A 14,247-nucleotide genomic window follows, 5' to 3' on the forward strand; every position below is an offset into this window, starting at 1 on the left:
TTCTAACAAAGACTTAAACTCCATAGGTAGTTGTCTTGTTCTGTTTGGGATGCTGTAACAAAAATACCATATACTGGGTGGCTTAAACAGTAAACATTTATTTCTCATGGTTCTGGAGCTTGGAAAGTCCAAGATTAAGGCATCTGTAGATTTAGTGTTTGGGAGAACCCACTTCCTGGTTCACAGATGGTCATCTCACTATGTCTTCACATGGCAGAAAGGGCTAGTGAGCTCTTTGAGATTATAAAGGTACTAATCCCATACATGACAAGGACAGGAAGTACTAATCCCATTCATGAGGGCTCCTCCCCAATCATCCTCAAAGGCCGCATCTCCAAACACCATTGCATGAGGAATTATATTTCAACATACAAATTGCAGGGCTGAGTGGGGATACAACCATTCAGTCTATAGCAGTAGCAAAAGATTGATAAATTTTACTACAGAAATTTTTTTAAATTGTTTTTAATGTTTATTTATTTTGAGAGAGGGATAGAGAGTGTGAGCTGGGGAGGGGCAGAGACTGGGAGACAGAGGACCTGAAGCAGGTTCTGCCCTTTCAACCCACAGCCCGATGCGGGGCCCAAACTCAAGAACCATGAGATCATGACCTGAGCCAAAGTCGGATGCTTAACCAACTGAGCCACCCAGGTGTGCCACTACAGAATTTTTTTTTATTTAATATGAAATTTATTGTCAAATTGATTTCCATACAACACCCAGTGCTCATCCCAACAGGTGCCCTCCTCAGTACCCATCACCCACACCCCCTCCCTCCCACTCCCCATCAACCCTCAGTTTATTTTCAGTTTTTAAGAGTCTCTTATGGTTTAGCTCCCTCCCTCTCTAAGTTTTCTTTTCCTTCCCCTCTCCCATGGTCTTCTGTTAAGTTTCTCAGGATCCACATAAGAGTGAAACCATATGGTATCTGTCTTTCTCTGTATGACTTATTTCACTTAGCATAACACTCTCCAGTTCCATCCACATTGCTACAAAGGACCAGATTTCATTCTTTCTCATTGCCACGTAGTACTCCATTGTGTATATAAACCACAATTTCTTTATCCATTCGTCAGTTGATGGACATTGAGGCTCTTTCCATAATTTGGCTATTGTTGAAAGTGCTGCTATAATCATTGCAAGTGCCCCTATGCATCAGCACTCCTGTATCCCTTGGGTAAATTCCTAGCAGTGCTATTGCTGGGTCATAGGGTAGATCTATTCTTAATTTTTTGAGGAACCTCCACACTGTTTTCCAGAGCGGCTGCAGCAGTTTGCATTCCCACCAACAGTGCAAGAGGGTGCCCGTTTCTCCACATCCTCGCCAGCATCTATAGTCTCCTGATTTGTTCATTTTAGCCACTCTGACTAGCGTGAGGTGATATTTCAGTGTGGTTTTGATTTGTATTTCCCTGATGAGGAGCGACGTTAAGCATTTTTTCATGTGCCGCTACAGAAATTTTTTAAGTGTACATAATTAAAAGCCACCATAAAAATCAAAAGATAGTAGGGGCGCCTGGGTGGCGCAGTCGGTTAAGCATCCGATTTCAGCCAGGTCACGATCTCACAGTCCGTGAGTTCGAGCCCCGCGTCAGGCTCTGGGCTGATGGCTCGGAGCCTGGAGCCTGTTTCCGATTCTGTGTCTCCCTCTCTCTCTGCCCCTCCCCGTTCATGCTCTGTCTCTCTCTGTCCCAAAAATAAATAAAAACGTTGAAAAAAAAATTAAAAAAAATTTTTTTAAAAAAGATAGTAGTCAAATTTGGAGTAAAGATATCCCAGATGAAGTGTTAATATCCTGAAATATATAAAGGACTCTTTTTTTTAATGTTTTATTTATTTTTGAACAAAGCTCAAGCAGGGGAAGGGCAGTGAGAGGGGGACAGAGGATCCGAAGCAGGCTCTGCAATGACAGCAGCAGGCCCAATATGGGGCTCGAGCTCACGAACCGTGAGATCACACCCCACGCGAAGTCAGATGCTCAACTGACTGAGCCACCCAGGTGCCCGTATAAAGGACTCTTAAACACAGAAGAACAAGGGTCCAGAAATCTGATATAAAAATGGGTAAAGACATGAAGTTTCGCTCTGTCTACCTTTTCATCCGCACGACTTTCAATATCCTTTCTCCCACAGAATGTTTCTGCCACTCTCAGCCACCCCCAGAATCTGTCCTCCACCCCTCTCTTCCATGCCTTTGCCCTCCATGCTCCCTGTCTGCAATAGCGGCCTTTCTGTTGACCATTTTACAAAGTTCCAGCCATCTCATCGACCTCATTTGTTCATTTGTTCATTCAATAAGCATTTGCTGAGTCCCTATTATACGCCAGTAGGAAGACAAAGGTGAACACGATGCACTAACTATTCCATCAAGATACTCATTGCCTAGTACAGCAGTTCTTGTACATTTACATTTCATGCAAGTCACACGATGTGCATCATGGATACACCCCAGGTGTTTTCTGATTTCCTGTAGGCTCTGGCTTAGATGAAAATAGACTGAAGTTCATTGCAATCCTCATTTCACATGCTGTGACTCCCCTTCTCTCATGCCATTTATCGATTTCAAAATTCCACCTTCTGTTTGGAGTCTTCCCTGTTTTCAAGTCCAGTAAGTGAGTTTCTCCTCTGTTCTCCTTTGGGGACTCTTGTTTCTCCAACTGTAGTTAACTGTAGCATCTAGGTCATTCTGTCTTGTGGTACAGCCATGTACATGATCCCTGAGTGCCCAGCTCGCTCTGTGTTTCCCAGAGCACCAAAAACAAACCTTTCTTCTCTGCACAGATACCATTTAAACACTTGGCCGGTTGAATTGCATTTAATTGGCTCCTTGACCGAAACCGGAAGCAAACACGGGGGGGGGGGGGGGGGGGGCTGAGCTCTAAGCAGCTGGTGACCTGGCCTGCACCTGGGAGAAAATTGAAAGGGACTTTAGATCTTTCTAAACATTATCACTCAACCGAGCCTCGTGTGTTCATTCTCTCGGGAAATCAGGTTGCCTACAGCAAAGAGTTGGGAACAGGAGCAAGAGAGACTTAGCCGCCAGCAGAGCAAAGTGAGTATGTGTCGTCCAATGGTTTCTATGGCTAATGGAGGGATGGTGATAAGATCTTTCTGCCAAACAAGACACGATGAATCTGGGTGTGGGGTGGAGCATGCAGCAGGGTTTATTGCACAAACATTTGGGGGGGGGGGGTTGTCTGCTCCGAAAAAATTAAAGAAATTTTAAAAACCAGACCAGAATTTGTAAGTGGCCCAGAAAACTGAGCAGCGTGGGACATGCAGTGAATAGACACCGCACTAACAACAGGGCTTCCTCTGAAGAGTATGCTCTCCATTTAACCAATATTTATGTGACTGGGACCTTGGGGGATTCATGTCCACTCCCCCAGCTTCAGTATCCCTTTCCAGAAATTGAGAGAATTGGACTCAGTGTTCTCCAAGAGACTTTCCACCTCTAAAGTTTTGTAATCAGACGGTATTACTCCATGCTAAGCTTTATAAGAGATTCGAAAACGAGAAAGACACAGCTCTCACCTTCTGGCAGCGTTTAGCTCCTTCGAACCTTAGTTTTCTCACCTATAAAGCTGGTCTGGTGTTTTAAGGATTAAAGGAAATGTGTTTGGAAAGCGCTGACTGCCTGGCCATTTATATAAGTGCCCCATAACTGGTACCTGATATGATCTTTAAAGTAGGATTAATACATTCATCAGTGGTTAAGATGCTCAAATGAGCTCCTGGAGGCAAAAGTCCTTTTTTAATGCAAACGTTAGTGCTTATGTGAAAGATGAGTCTAGGGGCGCCAGGGTGGCCCAGTTGGGTAAGCCTCCGACTTCGGCTCAGGTCATGATCTCATGGTTCGGGGGTTTGAGCCCCCACACCCCGCAACAGGCTCTGTGCTGACAGCTCAGAGCCTGGAGCCTGCTTCGGCTTCTGTGTGTCTCCCTCTCTCTCTGCCTCTCCTCCACTTGCACTCTGTCTTTCTCTCTCTCTCTCTCAAAAATAAATAAACATCTTTTTTAATTTTTAAAAAGATGAGTCTATCACATGTATTCTTTTTTTTTTAAGTTTATTATTTTGAGAGAGAGAGAGCACGCGCATGCACAAATGGGGGAGGAGCAGAGAGAGGGGGGAGAGAGAGAGAATCCCAACGCAGGGGTAGATGTGGAGCTCAAATTCACAGACCACGAGATCATGACCTGAGGCGAAGTCGGACGCTTAACCGACTGAGCCACCCGGGCGCCCCTATCACATTTATATTTATCACATTTCTTTAGCAGCAGGAACCCGATGGCTTCAGCAGGACCCATGGCCAATTCCATGTTTGTGGTGGCACCCCCCAACGGGTATCCTGAGATCCAAGGAGGCATGTGTCAGGTGCCCCCGTATCCCAGCAACCAGCCCCAAGTCCACCTCATTCCTGTGAACCCCCCTGGTTTGAAGTCATCTGTAACTGAGCAACCTGCCCAGAGAGCCTTGAAAGAGGGCAAAGTCTTAGGGGTAAGTGACTTTTCACTCTGTAGGCCAGGGGTCCCTGGCTGGAGTCGGACCAAGTGGGAAGCTTGGAAATACGGAAACTTCAAATCCAGGAGGAGGGGTAGGAGCTGATCCGGCCTTGCCAAACCCAGATCTACTAGAAATCTCAGCTGTGCAACATCACCAGGGTCTCAGTGTGGGGCCTTGTAATTTCTGCTTTAGGCACTTTAAGAAAGAGGAAGCAAAGCCACAAAAAAGTGGTAAACTGGAATGTTGGTCCTGTTGCAAGAGTACATGTCAATCCACATGGCCTCTGGAAGAAAGTGGGTGTATCAAGCCACTAGGTGGAGGCTAAACCCAGCTTTCTCGAATGGAATCTTTGGCCATTGGGTGGGGGGGGGGGGGGGGGGAAATCAGGTTAGACAGCCAACAAAATAACACTTCACAACGGTTTTTCCCCCTGCAAGGCCATCCTGGGCGGGACCAGCAGGGGCACATTTCACTGCACAGCTGAAAGATGACAACCACGGATTCCGACCCAGGCAGCCTGAGCTCAGGGCCTAATGCGAGGGTCAGTCGATACAGCCTGTGTGGAGAGCAATTTGTATCCTCCAAATTTACCAAATACCCGATAATTCCATTTCTGAGACTGTCCTGCAGATACGCCCGTGCACACAAGAATTGCGATGTGGATGAGCTTATTAACTGCAGCACGGTTTGTGTGGACAACAGAATGGGAAGAGCCAAAATATCCATCAATATATCCCGGTTACATAGATGTATTATTCAAAGAATGGAACGTACTACAGCTATAAAAAAAGAACAAGGAAGGCTTTTGCGTAAACAGATGGACCTAGCCCAGGATACATCCTTGAAGAAAAGAAAAAATAGTCTGTGTATAGTCTGTTACCATTTGTACAAATTTGAGGAAATAATATATTTGTGTGTGCCGCCATATTTGTAGTGTATACACAGAGACGTATACATACCTAATATATCTATGTAAATGTCCAAATACCACTTGTGCAGGAATATATCTATTTTAGTTTCCTAGGGCTCCCATAACAGAGTACCACAAACTGGGTGGCTTTGGACAACAGAAGTTGTCTCACGGTTGCGGAAGCCAAAAGTTCACGATCAAGTTGTCCCCAAGGCCATGCTCCCTGTGAAGGCACCAGGGGAAGGTCTCTCCCAGCCTCTCTCCCAGCTTCTGGTGGTTCCTTGGCTTGTGGAAGCACAGTGCCGATCTTGGCACACATGGAATTCTCCTGTGTGCTTGTGTGTCTCTTCGTATCTGTCTTTTGAAAAGGACCGCAGTCCCGTAGGATGAGGCACCCACCCTACTCCAGTATACATCGGATTACCTAATTACATCCACAACCACCCTAATTCCAGATGAGGTCACATTCTCGGGTCCCGGGGGTTAGAATTCTAATATATTAATTTGGTGAGGGAGAGATGGACACAATTCAATCCCTAAAAGAAATAAGAGATGAACACAAAGACTTATCTACAAGGATGTTCATGATAGTATTATTTATAATAGGGAAAAAGGAGGAACAATCTTACCTGTTCAGTATCTCTGTTCCAACTACTCCCCAAAACATCCCAAGATGGAATCAGGCAGCCTTTTAAAAAATATGTTTGAAGAACGCTTACTGCCATGGGGATGTGTTCACGATAAGATGTTAAATGTACAGAGCCATTTTGTGTTCTCGGAATATATATTTGAAAAGAATCACGGGAGGCTAGATACCAAAACGTAAGTGGGGTGTTTCCCCCGAGCGGAGGGTAATTGTGGGAAGTTTTCATTTCATTTTTCTACTTTTCGTATTACTTGTTAGACCAGGAAAACAAACGATTTATGAAAATAAAAAGGAGGCACAAAGGGAAGGCAGGATCCAGCCTCAGAAACCAGGGCTTCAGCTTGTGGCTCTCCTGACAGGCCATCCAGATCCTGATTGGCCTGATCCACGTGGGCCTTGGCTCCATCATGGCCACCGTCCTCTCAGGGCACTACACAGCAATCTCGTTCTACGGAGGCTTTCCCTTCTGGGGAGGCGTCTGGGTAAGTAACCTGAGGTCACCCCACAAGTGAGCTCCCGGAAAGTGCCAGCACACCTGGGGCCACCTTGTCAAGCTGTGTGGCTTACACTCTGCAGCAGCTTCCCAGCCAAGGGAGCCAGCAGGGCGCAAATCTGGCTCAGGCCTCGCCTAACAAGCATGTCAGTTGGTCGGGTTGCTGTGACCAATGGGCACAGACCAAGTGGCTTCCACAACAGAAATGCGTTACCTCACAGTTCTGGAGGCTGGAAGGCCAAGATCGAGACGTCTGCAGGGTTGTTCTGAGGCCTCTCTCCTTGGCGTGCAGATGGCTGCCTTCTCCCCGTGTCTTCACGCGGCCTCAGTGTGTCTGTGCCCTAATCCCCTCCTCACATAAGAACACCAGTCACATTGGATTAGGGCCACCCTAGTGATCTCACTGAAACTTAGTCACCTCTTTAAAGGTCCCCTCTCCAAAGACAGTCACATTCTGCGGTACTGGGGGGGGGGGGCGGTTAGGACTTCAATAGGTGAATTTTGAGGGGACACGATTCAGCCATAACACCAAGTGACAGCCCTACAGGGCACCGTTCACTTGGAGTGGGCACCTTTTCTAATTGGTTCACGCCATGGGTCAGCGAATTTTCTTCTTATTCATCAACCCAGGGCTGGCACCTTTTTCCAATTCACACAACAATGCCCCTGTGTAAAAAATGTATTGGTAATAGCCCTCGAGTGTTGCTCAACTTAGGCCCCCAGCCTGAGCTCCAAGAGAAAAGACATTTCCACCCATGTTTGAGAGTGGCTACCCAGCCACAAAACAGTCATTAAGCAATGGGGACGCAACCTAGGTGCACGGATGGGCTTCAGAGTCCCCGTGGTGGCAAAATATCTGATATGCGAGTGTGTACTTTTTTTTCCTGGAAAGGTCTATAGCTTTCATCAGATTCTCAGGGTGATCTATGACTCCATAAAAGTTAAAAACTACAAGTCCTTTATCTTCTCCACTTTACTGCCTTTTTGATTCTTTTGTATTCTCTCTAGTGTCCTCTTAGCTACACACACACACACACATACACACACACACACCTCCCTTCTCCCCGTCCTCCCTCCCACCTCCTTTTTCTCTCTGCTGTTACACAGCCTGCCGTCTCTGGACTCACACACCTATCTATGATTCAGATGCAACTTTTCTCATAAATAGCAGAATTCCCAAGTAACCTTAGATAATTAACCAAAATCCTTCTTATCCCATGAGATTTAAATAAAATAGCCTAGTGTTATCATCCACCATAATCCCCCTACAACGCCTGCAACATGGTAGGGCTTATGTTCTCGGGAGCATCTTTCTGTGAGCACCTGCTCTCTTTTGTTTCCATTTGGGTCTCATTTCTTGAGGCTGAAGTCCTCTCTCTGCTTTGCATGGACCTAGACTTGGAACTCAGCCCCTGTTCCTCCCCCCCCAAGCCCTGTGTCTGTACAACCAATTTTAATGGAGTTTGGGGCAAAGGAGAGGCTGACATCACAGCCAAAGAATGGCTTGCTCTTAAGCATTGGATGTTATTGAATAATCTTTTTTTTCTATATGAAATTTATTGTCAAATTGGTTTCCATACAACACCCAGTGCTCATCCCAATAGGTGCCCTCCTCAATGCCCATCACCCACCCTCCCCTCCTTCCCACCCCCCATCAACCTCCAGTTTATTCTCAGTTTTTAAGAGTCTCTTATGGTTTGGCTCTCTCCCTCTCTAACTTCAGCCAAGGGATCCAGGAGTGCTGATGCATAGGGGCACTTGTACCCCAATGTTTATAGCAGCACTTTCAACAGTAGCCAAATTGTGGAAAGAGCCTAAATGTCCATCAACTGATGAATGGATAAAGAAATTATGGATTATATACACAATGGAATACTACTTGGCAATGAGAAAGAATGAAATCTGGCCCTTTGTAGCAACGTGGATGGAACTGGAGTGTTATGCTAAGTGAAGTCATACAGAGAAAGACAGATACCATATGTTTTCACTCTCATGTGGATCTTGAGAAACTTAACAGAAGACCATGGGGGAGGGGAGGAGAAAAAAAAAGCTATTGAATAATCTTAAGTGCCTGGCAATTGCCCTGGCATCTCCCCTTCTGCCAGGTTGCTAAACTCTCTTGACTGCCCCCCTCCGTTTATCTGCAAAGCAGTTTTGTTCTTGGTTACCTTGTCCAGGACTATGTATTTCCTAAAGATCACTAATGTCCTCTCCCATAACAAAGGCCCATTTCCTTTGGCACTTTAAAAGGACCAGCAAGGCCCGCAGAAGGCCAGCCTCTTGTTCCCTTCCCTTCCCATCAAGTCTCCATAACAGAAGGTTGTAAGACTGAGATTTATTTTTCCACGTATAGGAAAAATCACACTCTGTTTAAAAGGCGTAGGAAGCTAGAGTAACTTTCCATTGTAAAACCATTTCCACCCCAAGGTACACGCATCTACCCTGAGTGGTGGGAGGGTCTGTGTGGTAAAGGCGAAGAACATGGGGTCTGGATTCAACTATCTGGACCAGCCATCTGCTGGATGGTCTCGGGTCAGTTATTTAAACTCCACAAGCGTCAGCCTGCAAAAAGGAGAATAATAATAGTTCTGGGGGCGCCTGGGTGGCACAGTCGGTTAAGCGTCCGACTTCAGCCAGGTCGCGATCTCACAGTCCGTGAGTTCGAGCCCTGCGTCGGGCTCTGGGCTGATGGCTCAGAGCCTGGAGCCTGTTTCCGATTCTGTGTCTCCCTCTCTCTCTGCCCCTCCCCCGTTCATGCTCTGTCTCTCTCTGTCCCAAAAATAAATAAATGTTGAAAAAAAAAATTTTTTTAAATAAATAAATAAATAAATAAATAATAGTTCTGGATGGGCCACCGTGCAGTTAAATAAGGCAAGGTTTGAAAAGCACCCCACACAGGGAGCGGTCGGCGAAGCTGTTGTTCAACCACAGCCGATGCCCTCTCAGACCACCGTTGCCACCACACTGGGCTCATGACAGTGAGTGAGCCCGCCATCTACCGCGCCTGCAGAATACCAGTGTCGAAATAAAGGCACACAGTCCACCTCCCTGTCTTCATATTTGAGGTGGAGCATCTTAGAGGTGCGACGCTACCTTTCGAGTCCTCACCCAGGTGACGTTGGGCTTCTAGCTCAAAGCAGTGAAGATGCTGGTGACCTTCCTCCTTCCCTCCAAAGCCCCCGTGCCTAACGAATCCCAAGGGAAGGATGGCAAGCCAACAAGATGTGCCTGTGGGCAAATAAAAGACAAGGAAAGAAATAATACTTCCTGCACATCTCCTATGTGCAAGCTCGACTGCGTGTAAGGTAATGAATGCCAAATGACCCACGCAAGGCATGGATCAGCTCCTGGCGGTCACCCTTAGGAGGACAGGTAGTTTTTCCCGCTGTTCGTGTGAGGAAATAAAGACCTCAAGAAATTAATCCCTTACCCACCTCACATGAGTTTCAAGCCAGAACTGAAAAACCAGGTCAGCTCAGTCCTAGAATCTGTACTTATCTCACTTTGCTGCCTTGTCATATGGTACAAGAGAGCTTGTTCTTCCTTCCTTTCACCCTCCCTGTCTCTCTCCCTCCCTCCCCTCTTTCTCTTCTTTCCTTTTCCTTCCCTTCCCTTCCTTTCCTTTCCTTTCTTTTCCTTTTCTGTTTCCTTTTTTTTCTTTCTTTCTTCCTCTTCCTCCCTCCCTCCCTCTTTCTTCCCTTCCTTCCTTCCTTCCTTCCGCCCTTCCTTCCATCCTTCCTTCCTTTCCCCCATGTTGAGTTGGAGGTCCCAGCAGAGGAACCTAGTGTGCATGAGAGAATACGTGTGACCAGAATCATGGAAACCTGGAGACGGGGCCCTAACCTCTGACCTCTTTCTAAACCCCGACTCTTCTGTGCCAGTTCATCATTTCAGGATCCCTCTCAGTGTCAGCCGAAAATCAGCCAAAATCCTCTTACCTGGTAAGTCACCTCCCGACCCGGGCTCTCCCAGCGGGACCTATGGGAGACACACACGGTGGGGAAAGGTTAGCTCACAAGCCCCCTCATCCTTGCACTTACTTCCTTTTATAAGGCTTTTTTTTTTTATTTACATAGTTTGAGAGAGTGTGTGGGGGGAGGAGGGGCAGAGAGAGAGGGGGAGAGAGAGAGAGAATCCCAAGCAGGCTCCACACTGCCAGCCCAGAGCCCGATGTGGGGCTCCATCTGTGAGGTGATGACCTGAGCCGAAACCAAACGTCAGACACTCAACCGCCTGAGCCACCCAGACGCCCCTCCTTGTGCTTACTTCTAACCAGACACAGACGCTGTCACATGTGCTCACTCGTACTCACACACAGGAGCACGTGAACCTGGCCAGAGTCATGGCAGGAAGGAGTCCAGAGGGTTCAAGGGAAGGAAGGACAACACAGCCCTGAGTGAAGGCATCAGGGTGTGGAGGCAGAGACAGAACAGCATCCGTCCCTCAGAGGCTCGTGCCGGAGGGGGCACAAAAGTCCCGGGGGCCCACGCTCCCCTGCAACAGAGCGGACACTGCCAGTGGCCGTGGCGCACAGAGCGGGCCTCTGGCCCTCTCTGCAGGGAAGCCAGGGGAGGCCCAACCACCCGCTTCCCTCAGGAATCCGGCCAAGCGGTCTCTGCCAATCCCATGAACAAGACTCTGAGGTCCCCTAACAATGGGCAGAGAAAGCGCCTTGGTTCCCCTCGCGGCAGGTTGTCTAGGGTGAGGGGCCTCAGGATGGCCAGGTCCCTGTGCCTCATGAGATCTGGGCATGTCTTTCTGCACATGGCCCAGAATCATGGGACATCAGAGCCTGTCGCATCCCAAGACACTGGGCGGAGCTTCCTACCTATCCCCAGTGGGATAAGCAAGTCGAAGATGGGTAGGTAAACTCGGGGAAACCGTGATTGAGTAGTCCCCTCTCCACAAGATCCGTGATCCTTGTTAAAGGCTCTGAGAAGTCCTACTGCAAAGGCCTGTTTCACTTTGTTCAGCCCAGCTTTTCTCAAAGCTAACTTACGCCCACACTTTTTTGCACAGAACATCACTTTACTTGCCACAGAACTGAGGTTCCAGGGATTCACATTAAGAAGCTCGAGTCTCTGTTCATCCCAGCTACAATGATTTTCCTCTCCCACCCTGACCCTCTGTGTCTTCTTCAGCGGAATGGCAGTTTGGGCTTGAACATTGTCAGCGCGATCTGTTCTGTGGTTGGAATCACACTCTTCATCATGGATATGAGTCTCCCTCCCATCTATGCCCGCCCTGACTCTTATCCCTACTATGACACCTGGGGTGTGGTGAGTACCCCTCTGAGCCAACATCCCCCCACAGGTTCAGACTCAGCTACATTTAGAAAATTGTTAGAAGGCCCAAACACCAAGCTTCTTCACACAGCACTACAGCAGAAGGAAGTACCATCAAGAATCAGAAGAATGTTTAAAGTCCCCGACATGTCGCTTTACTGTTGTGTTACTTTAAGCACGTGACTTTTCTCAGCCTTAGTTTCTGCCTTTACAACACAGTAATCTACCTTATGACATTATGAGGAGAATTAAATGTGACAATAACACACACGTGCCTCTACCTGAATCCTTGCTCACGTTCTCACCTTGCTGCCCATGACTATGGACAAGGGGTCAGCAAAGGTTTTCTGTGAAGGGCCAGAGAATAAATACTTAAGGCTTTGCAAGCCATCTGGTTTCTCTCTCTTTTTTTTTTTTTTTTTTAATGTTTGTTTGTTTGTTGAGAGAGGGAGACCCAAGCAGGCTCCAGCTGTCAGCACAGGGCCCAACGTGGGGCTCGATCTCACGACTATGAGATCATGACCTGAGCCAAAATCGAGAGTCAGATGCTTAACCGACTGAGCCACCCAGGTGTCCCAGCCATTTGGTTTCCACGGCAGCTACTCAACCCCGCCCTGTAGTGGGAAAGCAGCCATAGAAAATCCATAAGCTGTGAGCATGGCTGTGTTCTGATAAAACTTTACCTACAAAAGTAGGCAGCTGCCAGGAGTTGGCCCATGGATCGTAATTTGGCCCATGGACCAACCTGTGCTATGGAACAGGGCTGCCCAGTAGAAATATAATGTGAGCTGTGTGTGTGATTTAAAATTTTCTAGTTGCCGCCTTAAGAAAAAAGAAGAAGGTGGTGCCTGGGTGGCTCGGTCAGTTAATCGTCCGACTTCGGCTCAGGTCATGATCTCACGGTCCATGAGTTCGAGCCCCGCGTCGGGCTGTGTGCTGACAGCTCAGAGCCTGGAGCCTGTTTCAGATTCTGTGTCTCCCTCTCTCTCTGCTCCTCCCCTGTTCATGCTCTGTCTCTGTCTCAAATATAAATAAACGTTAAAAAAAATTTTTTAAAAACAAAAAAGAAAAAAGAAGAAAACAAAACAAGTGAAAATATCTTAATAATATGTTTTATTTAACCCAATATATCCCAAATGTCATTTCAACATGTAATCCGTGCAAAATGAATATATATATATATATATATATATATATATATATATTAATTTGCTATTTTGCATTCGGGCTACTCGGTCTTTGAAATCCTGGGTGTATTCTGCACTTAGAGCACCTGTCACTTTGGGACCAGCCACATCCCAAGTGCTCAGCAGCCACACGGGACTCGCGGCTACAGGGCTTGTGGCTGCCGGATTGGTGACTGACTGCAACTACAGAGGGGTCCGCGTAGACGCTGTCTCTGCATCTGCGCAGCCGCCCCTCCTCTCCCTCCCCGCTCACGTGATCCAGGTGTTTTCCTGAAGGATGACCACCCTTCCCTCTAGAGGAGCCCTGGCAGTGAGTGTCAAAGGACCAGGTCTCGTCCACACACCCTTGACCCTCACACGAGCCTGGTGAGACACTGTCCCCACAAGGCTGAGACGAGGTTAGGGGCCTTCCTCCAAGCCACAGGGACAGTCCACGGCAGAGCCACATTTGGAACACCACAGCCAGCACTCCTGACCTCTACCCGCTCTGGTTCCAGACCCCCGGAGTGGCGATTTCGGGCGTGCTGCTCACTTTCTGTCTCCTCGAGTTCGGCATTGCCTGTGCATCCTCCCACCTGGGCTGCCAACTGGTCTGCTGTCAGCACAACGTGAGTCCCGAGGTTCCTGGGTGGGAGGGAAGACGCCCGGAAGGGGGCGGAGACCCCAGGGTCACCATGCTTCCCCTTCCGGCCCAGGAGCAGAGAAGTCTCCCAGGGCCTCAAGGCCTCCGCACCTGCCTGGTCCCTCTTGCACCCCTCCCAGCGCCCCTCCTGTGCGCCTGTGTTTTCCAGGTGGGCGTGGTCCTCCCGAATGTCTATATGGCAAACCCAGTGGTCGTCCCAGAACCGGTGAACTTGCCACCGACTTATTCCAACGAGGCCCAGGGCTCCAGATAAGCAAAGCCACAGCTTCTAGAAGCATCTTTCGCTGAGACCAAAAGAAGACCTCCCCGTTCTGGGCTTCTGAAACCCAGGATCCTCCTTCCCTGACAATGTTAGGGAAATGTCTCTCTAACGGGTGTGCATCGTGACTTCGTTCCATTCGGCCTGGTAAATCGTGCAATGACTCTATTAAAAAGGAGACAGAAATTGAAAGTGGATTTTAATGAAGAGATCCTTCCCCGGGGTGTCTACACCTGGGGCCTTGTGTGCTTACCTGTGTGAGCTCATGGTTGGAAAAGCAAATGTCTAGACAACCCAATATTCATTCTTTCAATCATTCATT

At 47.9% G+C, this 14,247-nt stretch overlaps 1 protein-coding gene across 2 annotated transcripts in view; it reads left to right on the forward strand.

Moving 5' to 3' along the window:
- MS4A8 (membrane spanning 4-domains A8) overlaps window positions 1-13,990 on the forward strand; it is a 64,886-nt gene extending 50,896 nt beyond the window's left edge. The window contains exons 5-11 of one of the 2 annotated variants that reach the window (XM_047876692.1): window positions 2,991-3,051; window positions 4,274-4,496; window positions 6,418-6,540; window positions 10,433-10,492; window positions 11,693-11,830; window positions 13,521-13,631; window positions 13,815-13,990. In XM_047876692.1, coding sequence (XP_047732648.1) covers window positions 4,287-4,496; window positions 6,418-6,540; window positions 10,433-10,492; window positions 11,693-11,830; window positions 13,521-13,631; window positions 13,815-13,919 — 747 coding nt within the window. In that variant the 5' untranslated portion in view covers window positions 2,991-3,051; window positions 4,274-4,286 and the 3' untranslated portion in view covers window positions 13,920-13,990. Of the gene's footprint in view, window positions 1-2,990; window positions 3,052-4,273; window positions 4,497-6,417; window positions 6,541-10,432; window positions 10,493-11,692; window positions 11,831-13,520; window positions 13,632-13,814 lie in introns of those variants that run through there. The other variant, XR_007156086.1, reaches the window with a different exon arrangement.
- The last annotated feature ends 257 nt before the right edge of the window (window positions 13,991-14,247 follow it).

The sequence above is a fragment of the Prionailurus viverrinus genome, chromosome D1 (genome assembly GCF_022837055.1).
Source record: "Prionailurus viverrinus isolate Anna chromosome D1, UM_Priviv_1.0, whole genome shotgun sequence".
Classification (NCBI taxonomy): Eukaryota; Metazoa; Chordata; class Mammalia; order Carnivora; family Felidae; genus Prionailurus; species Prionailurus viverrinus.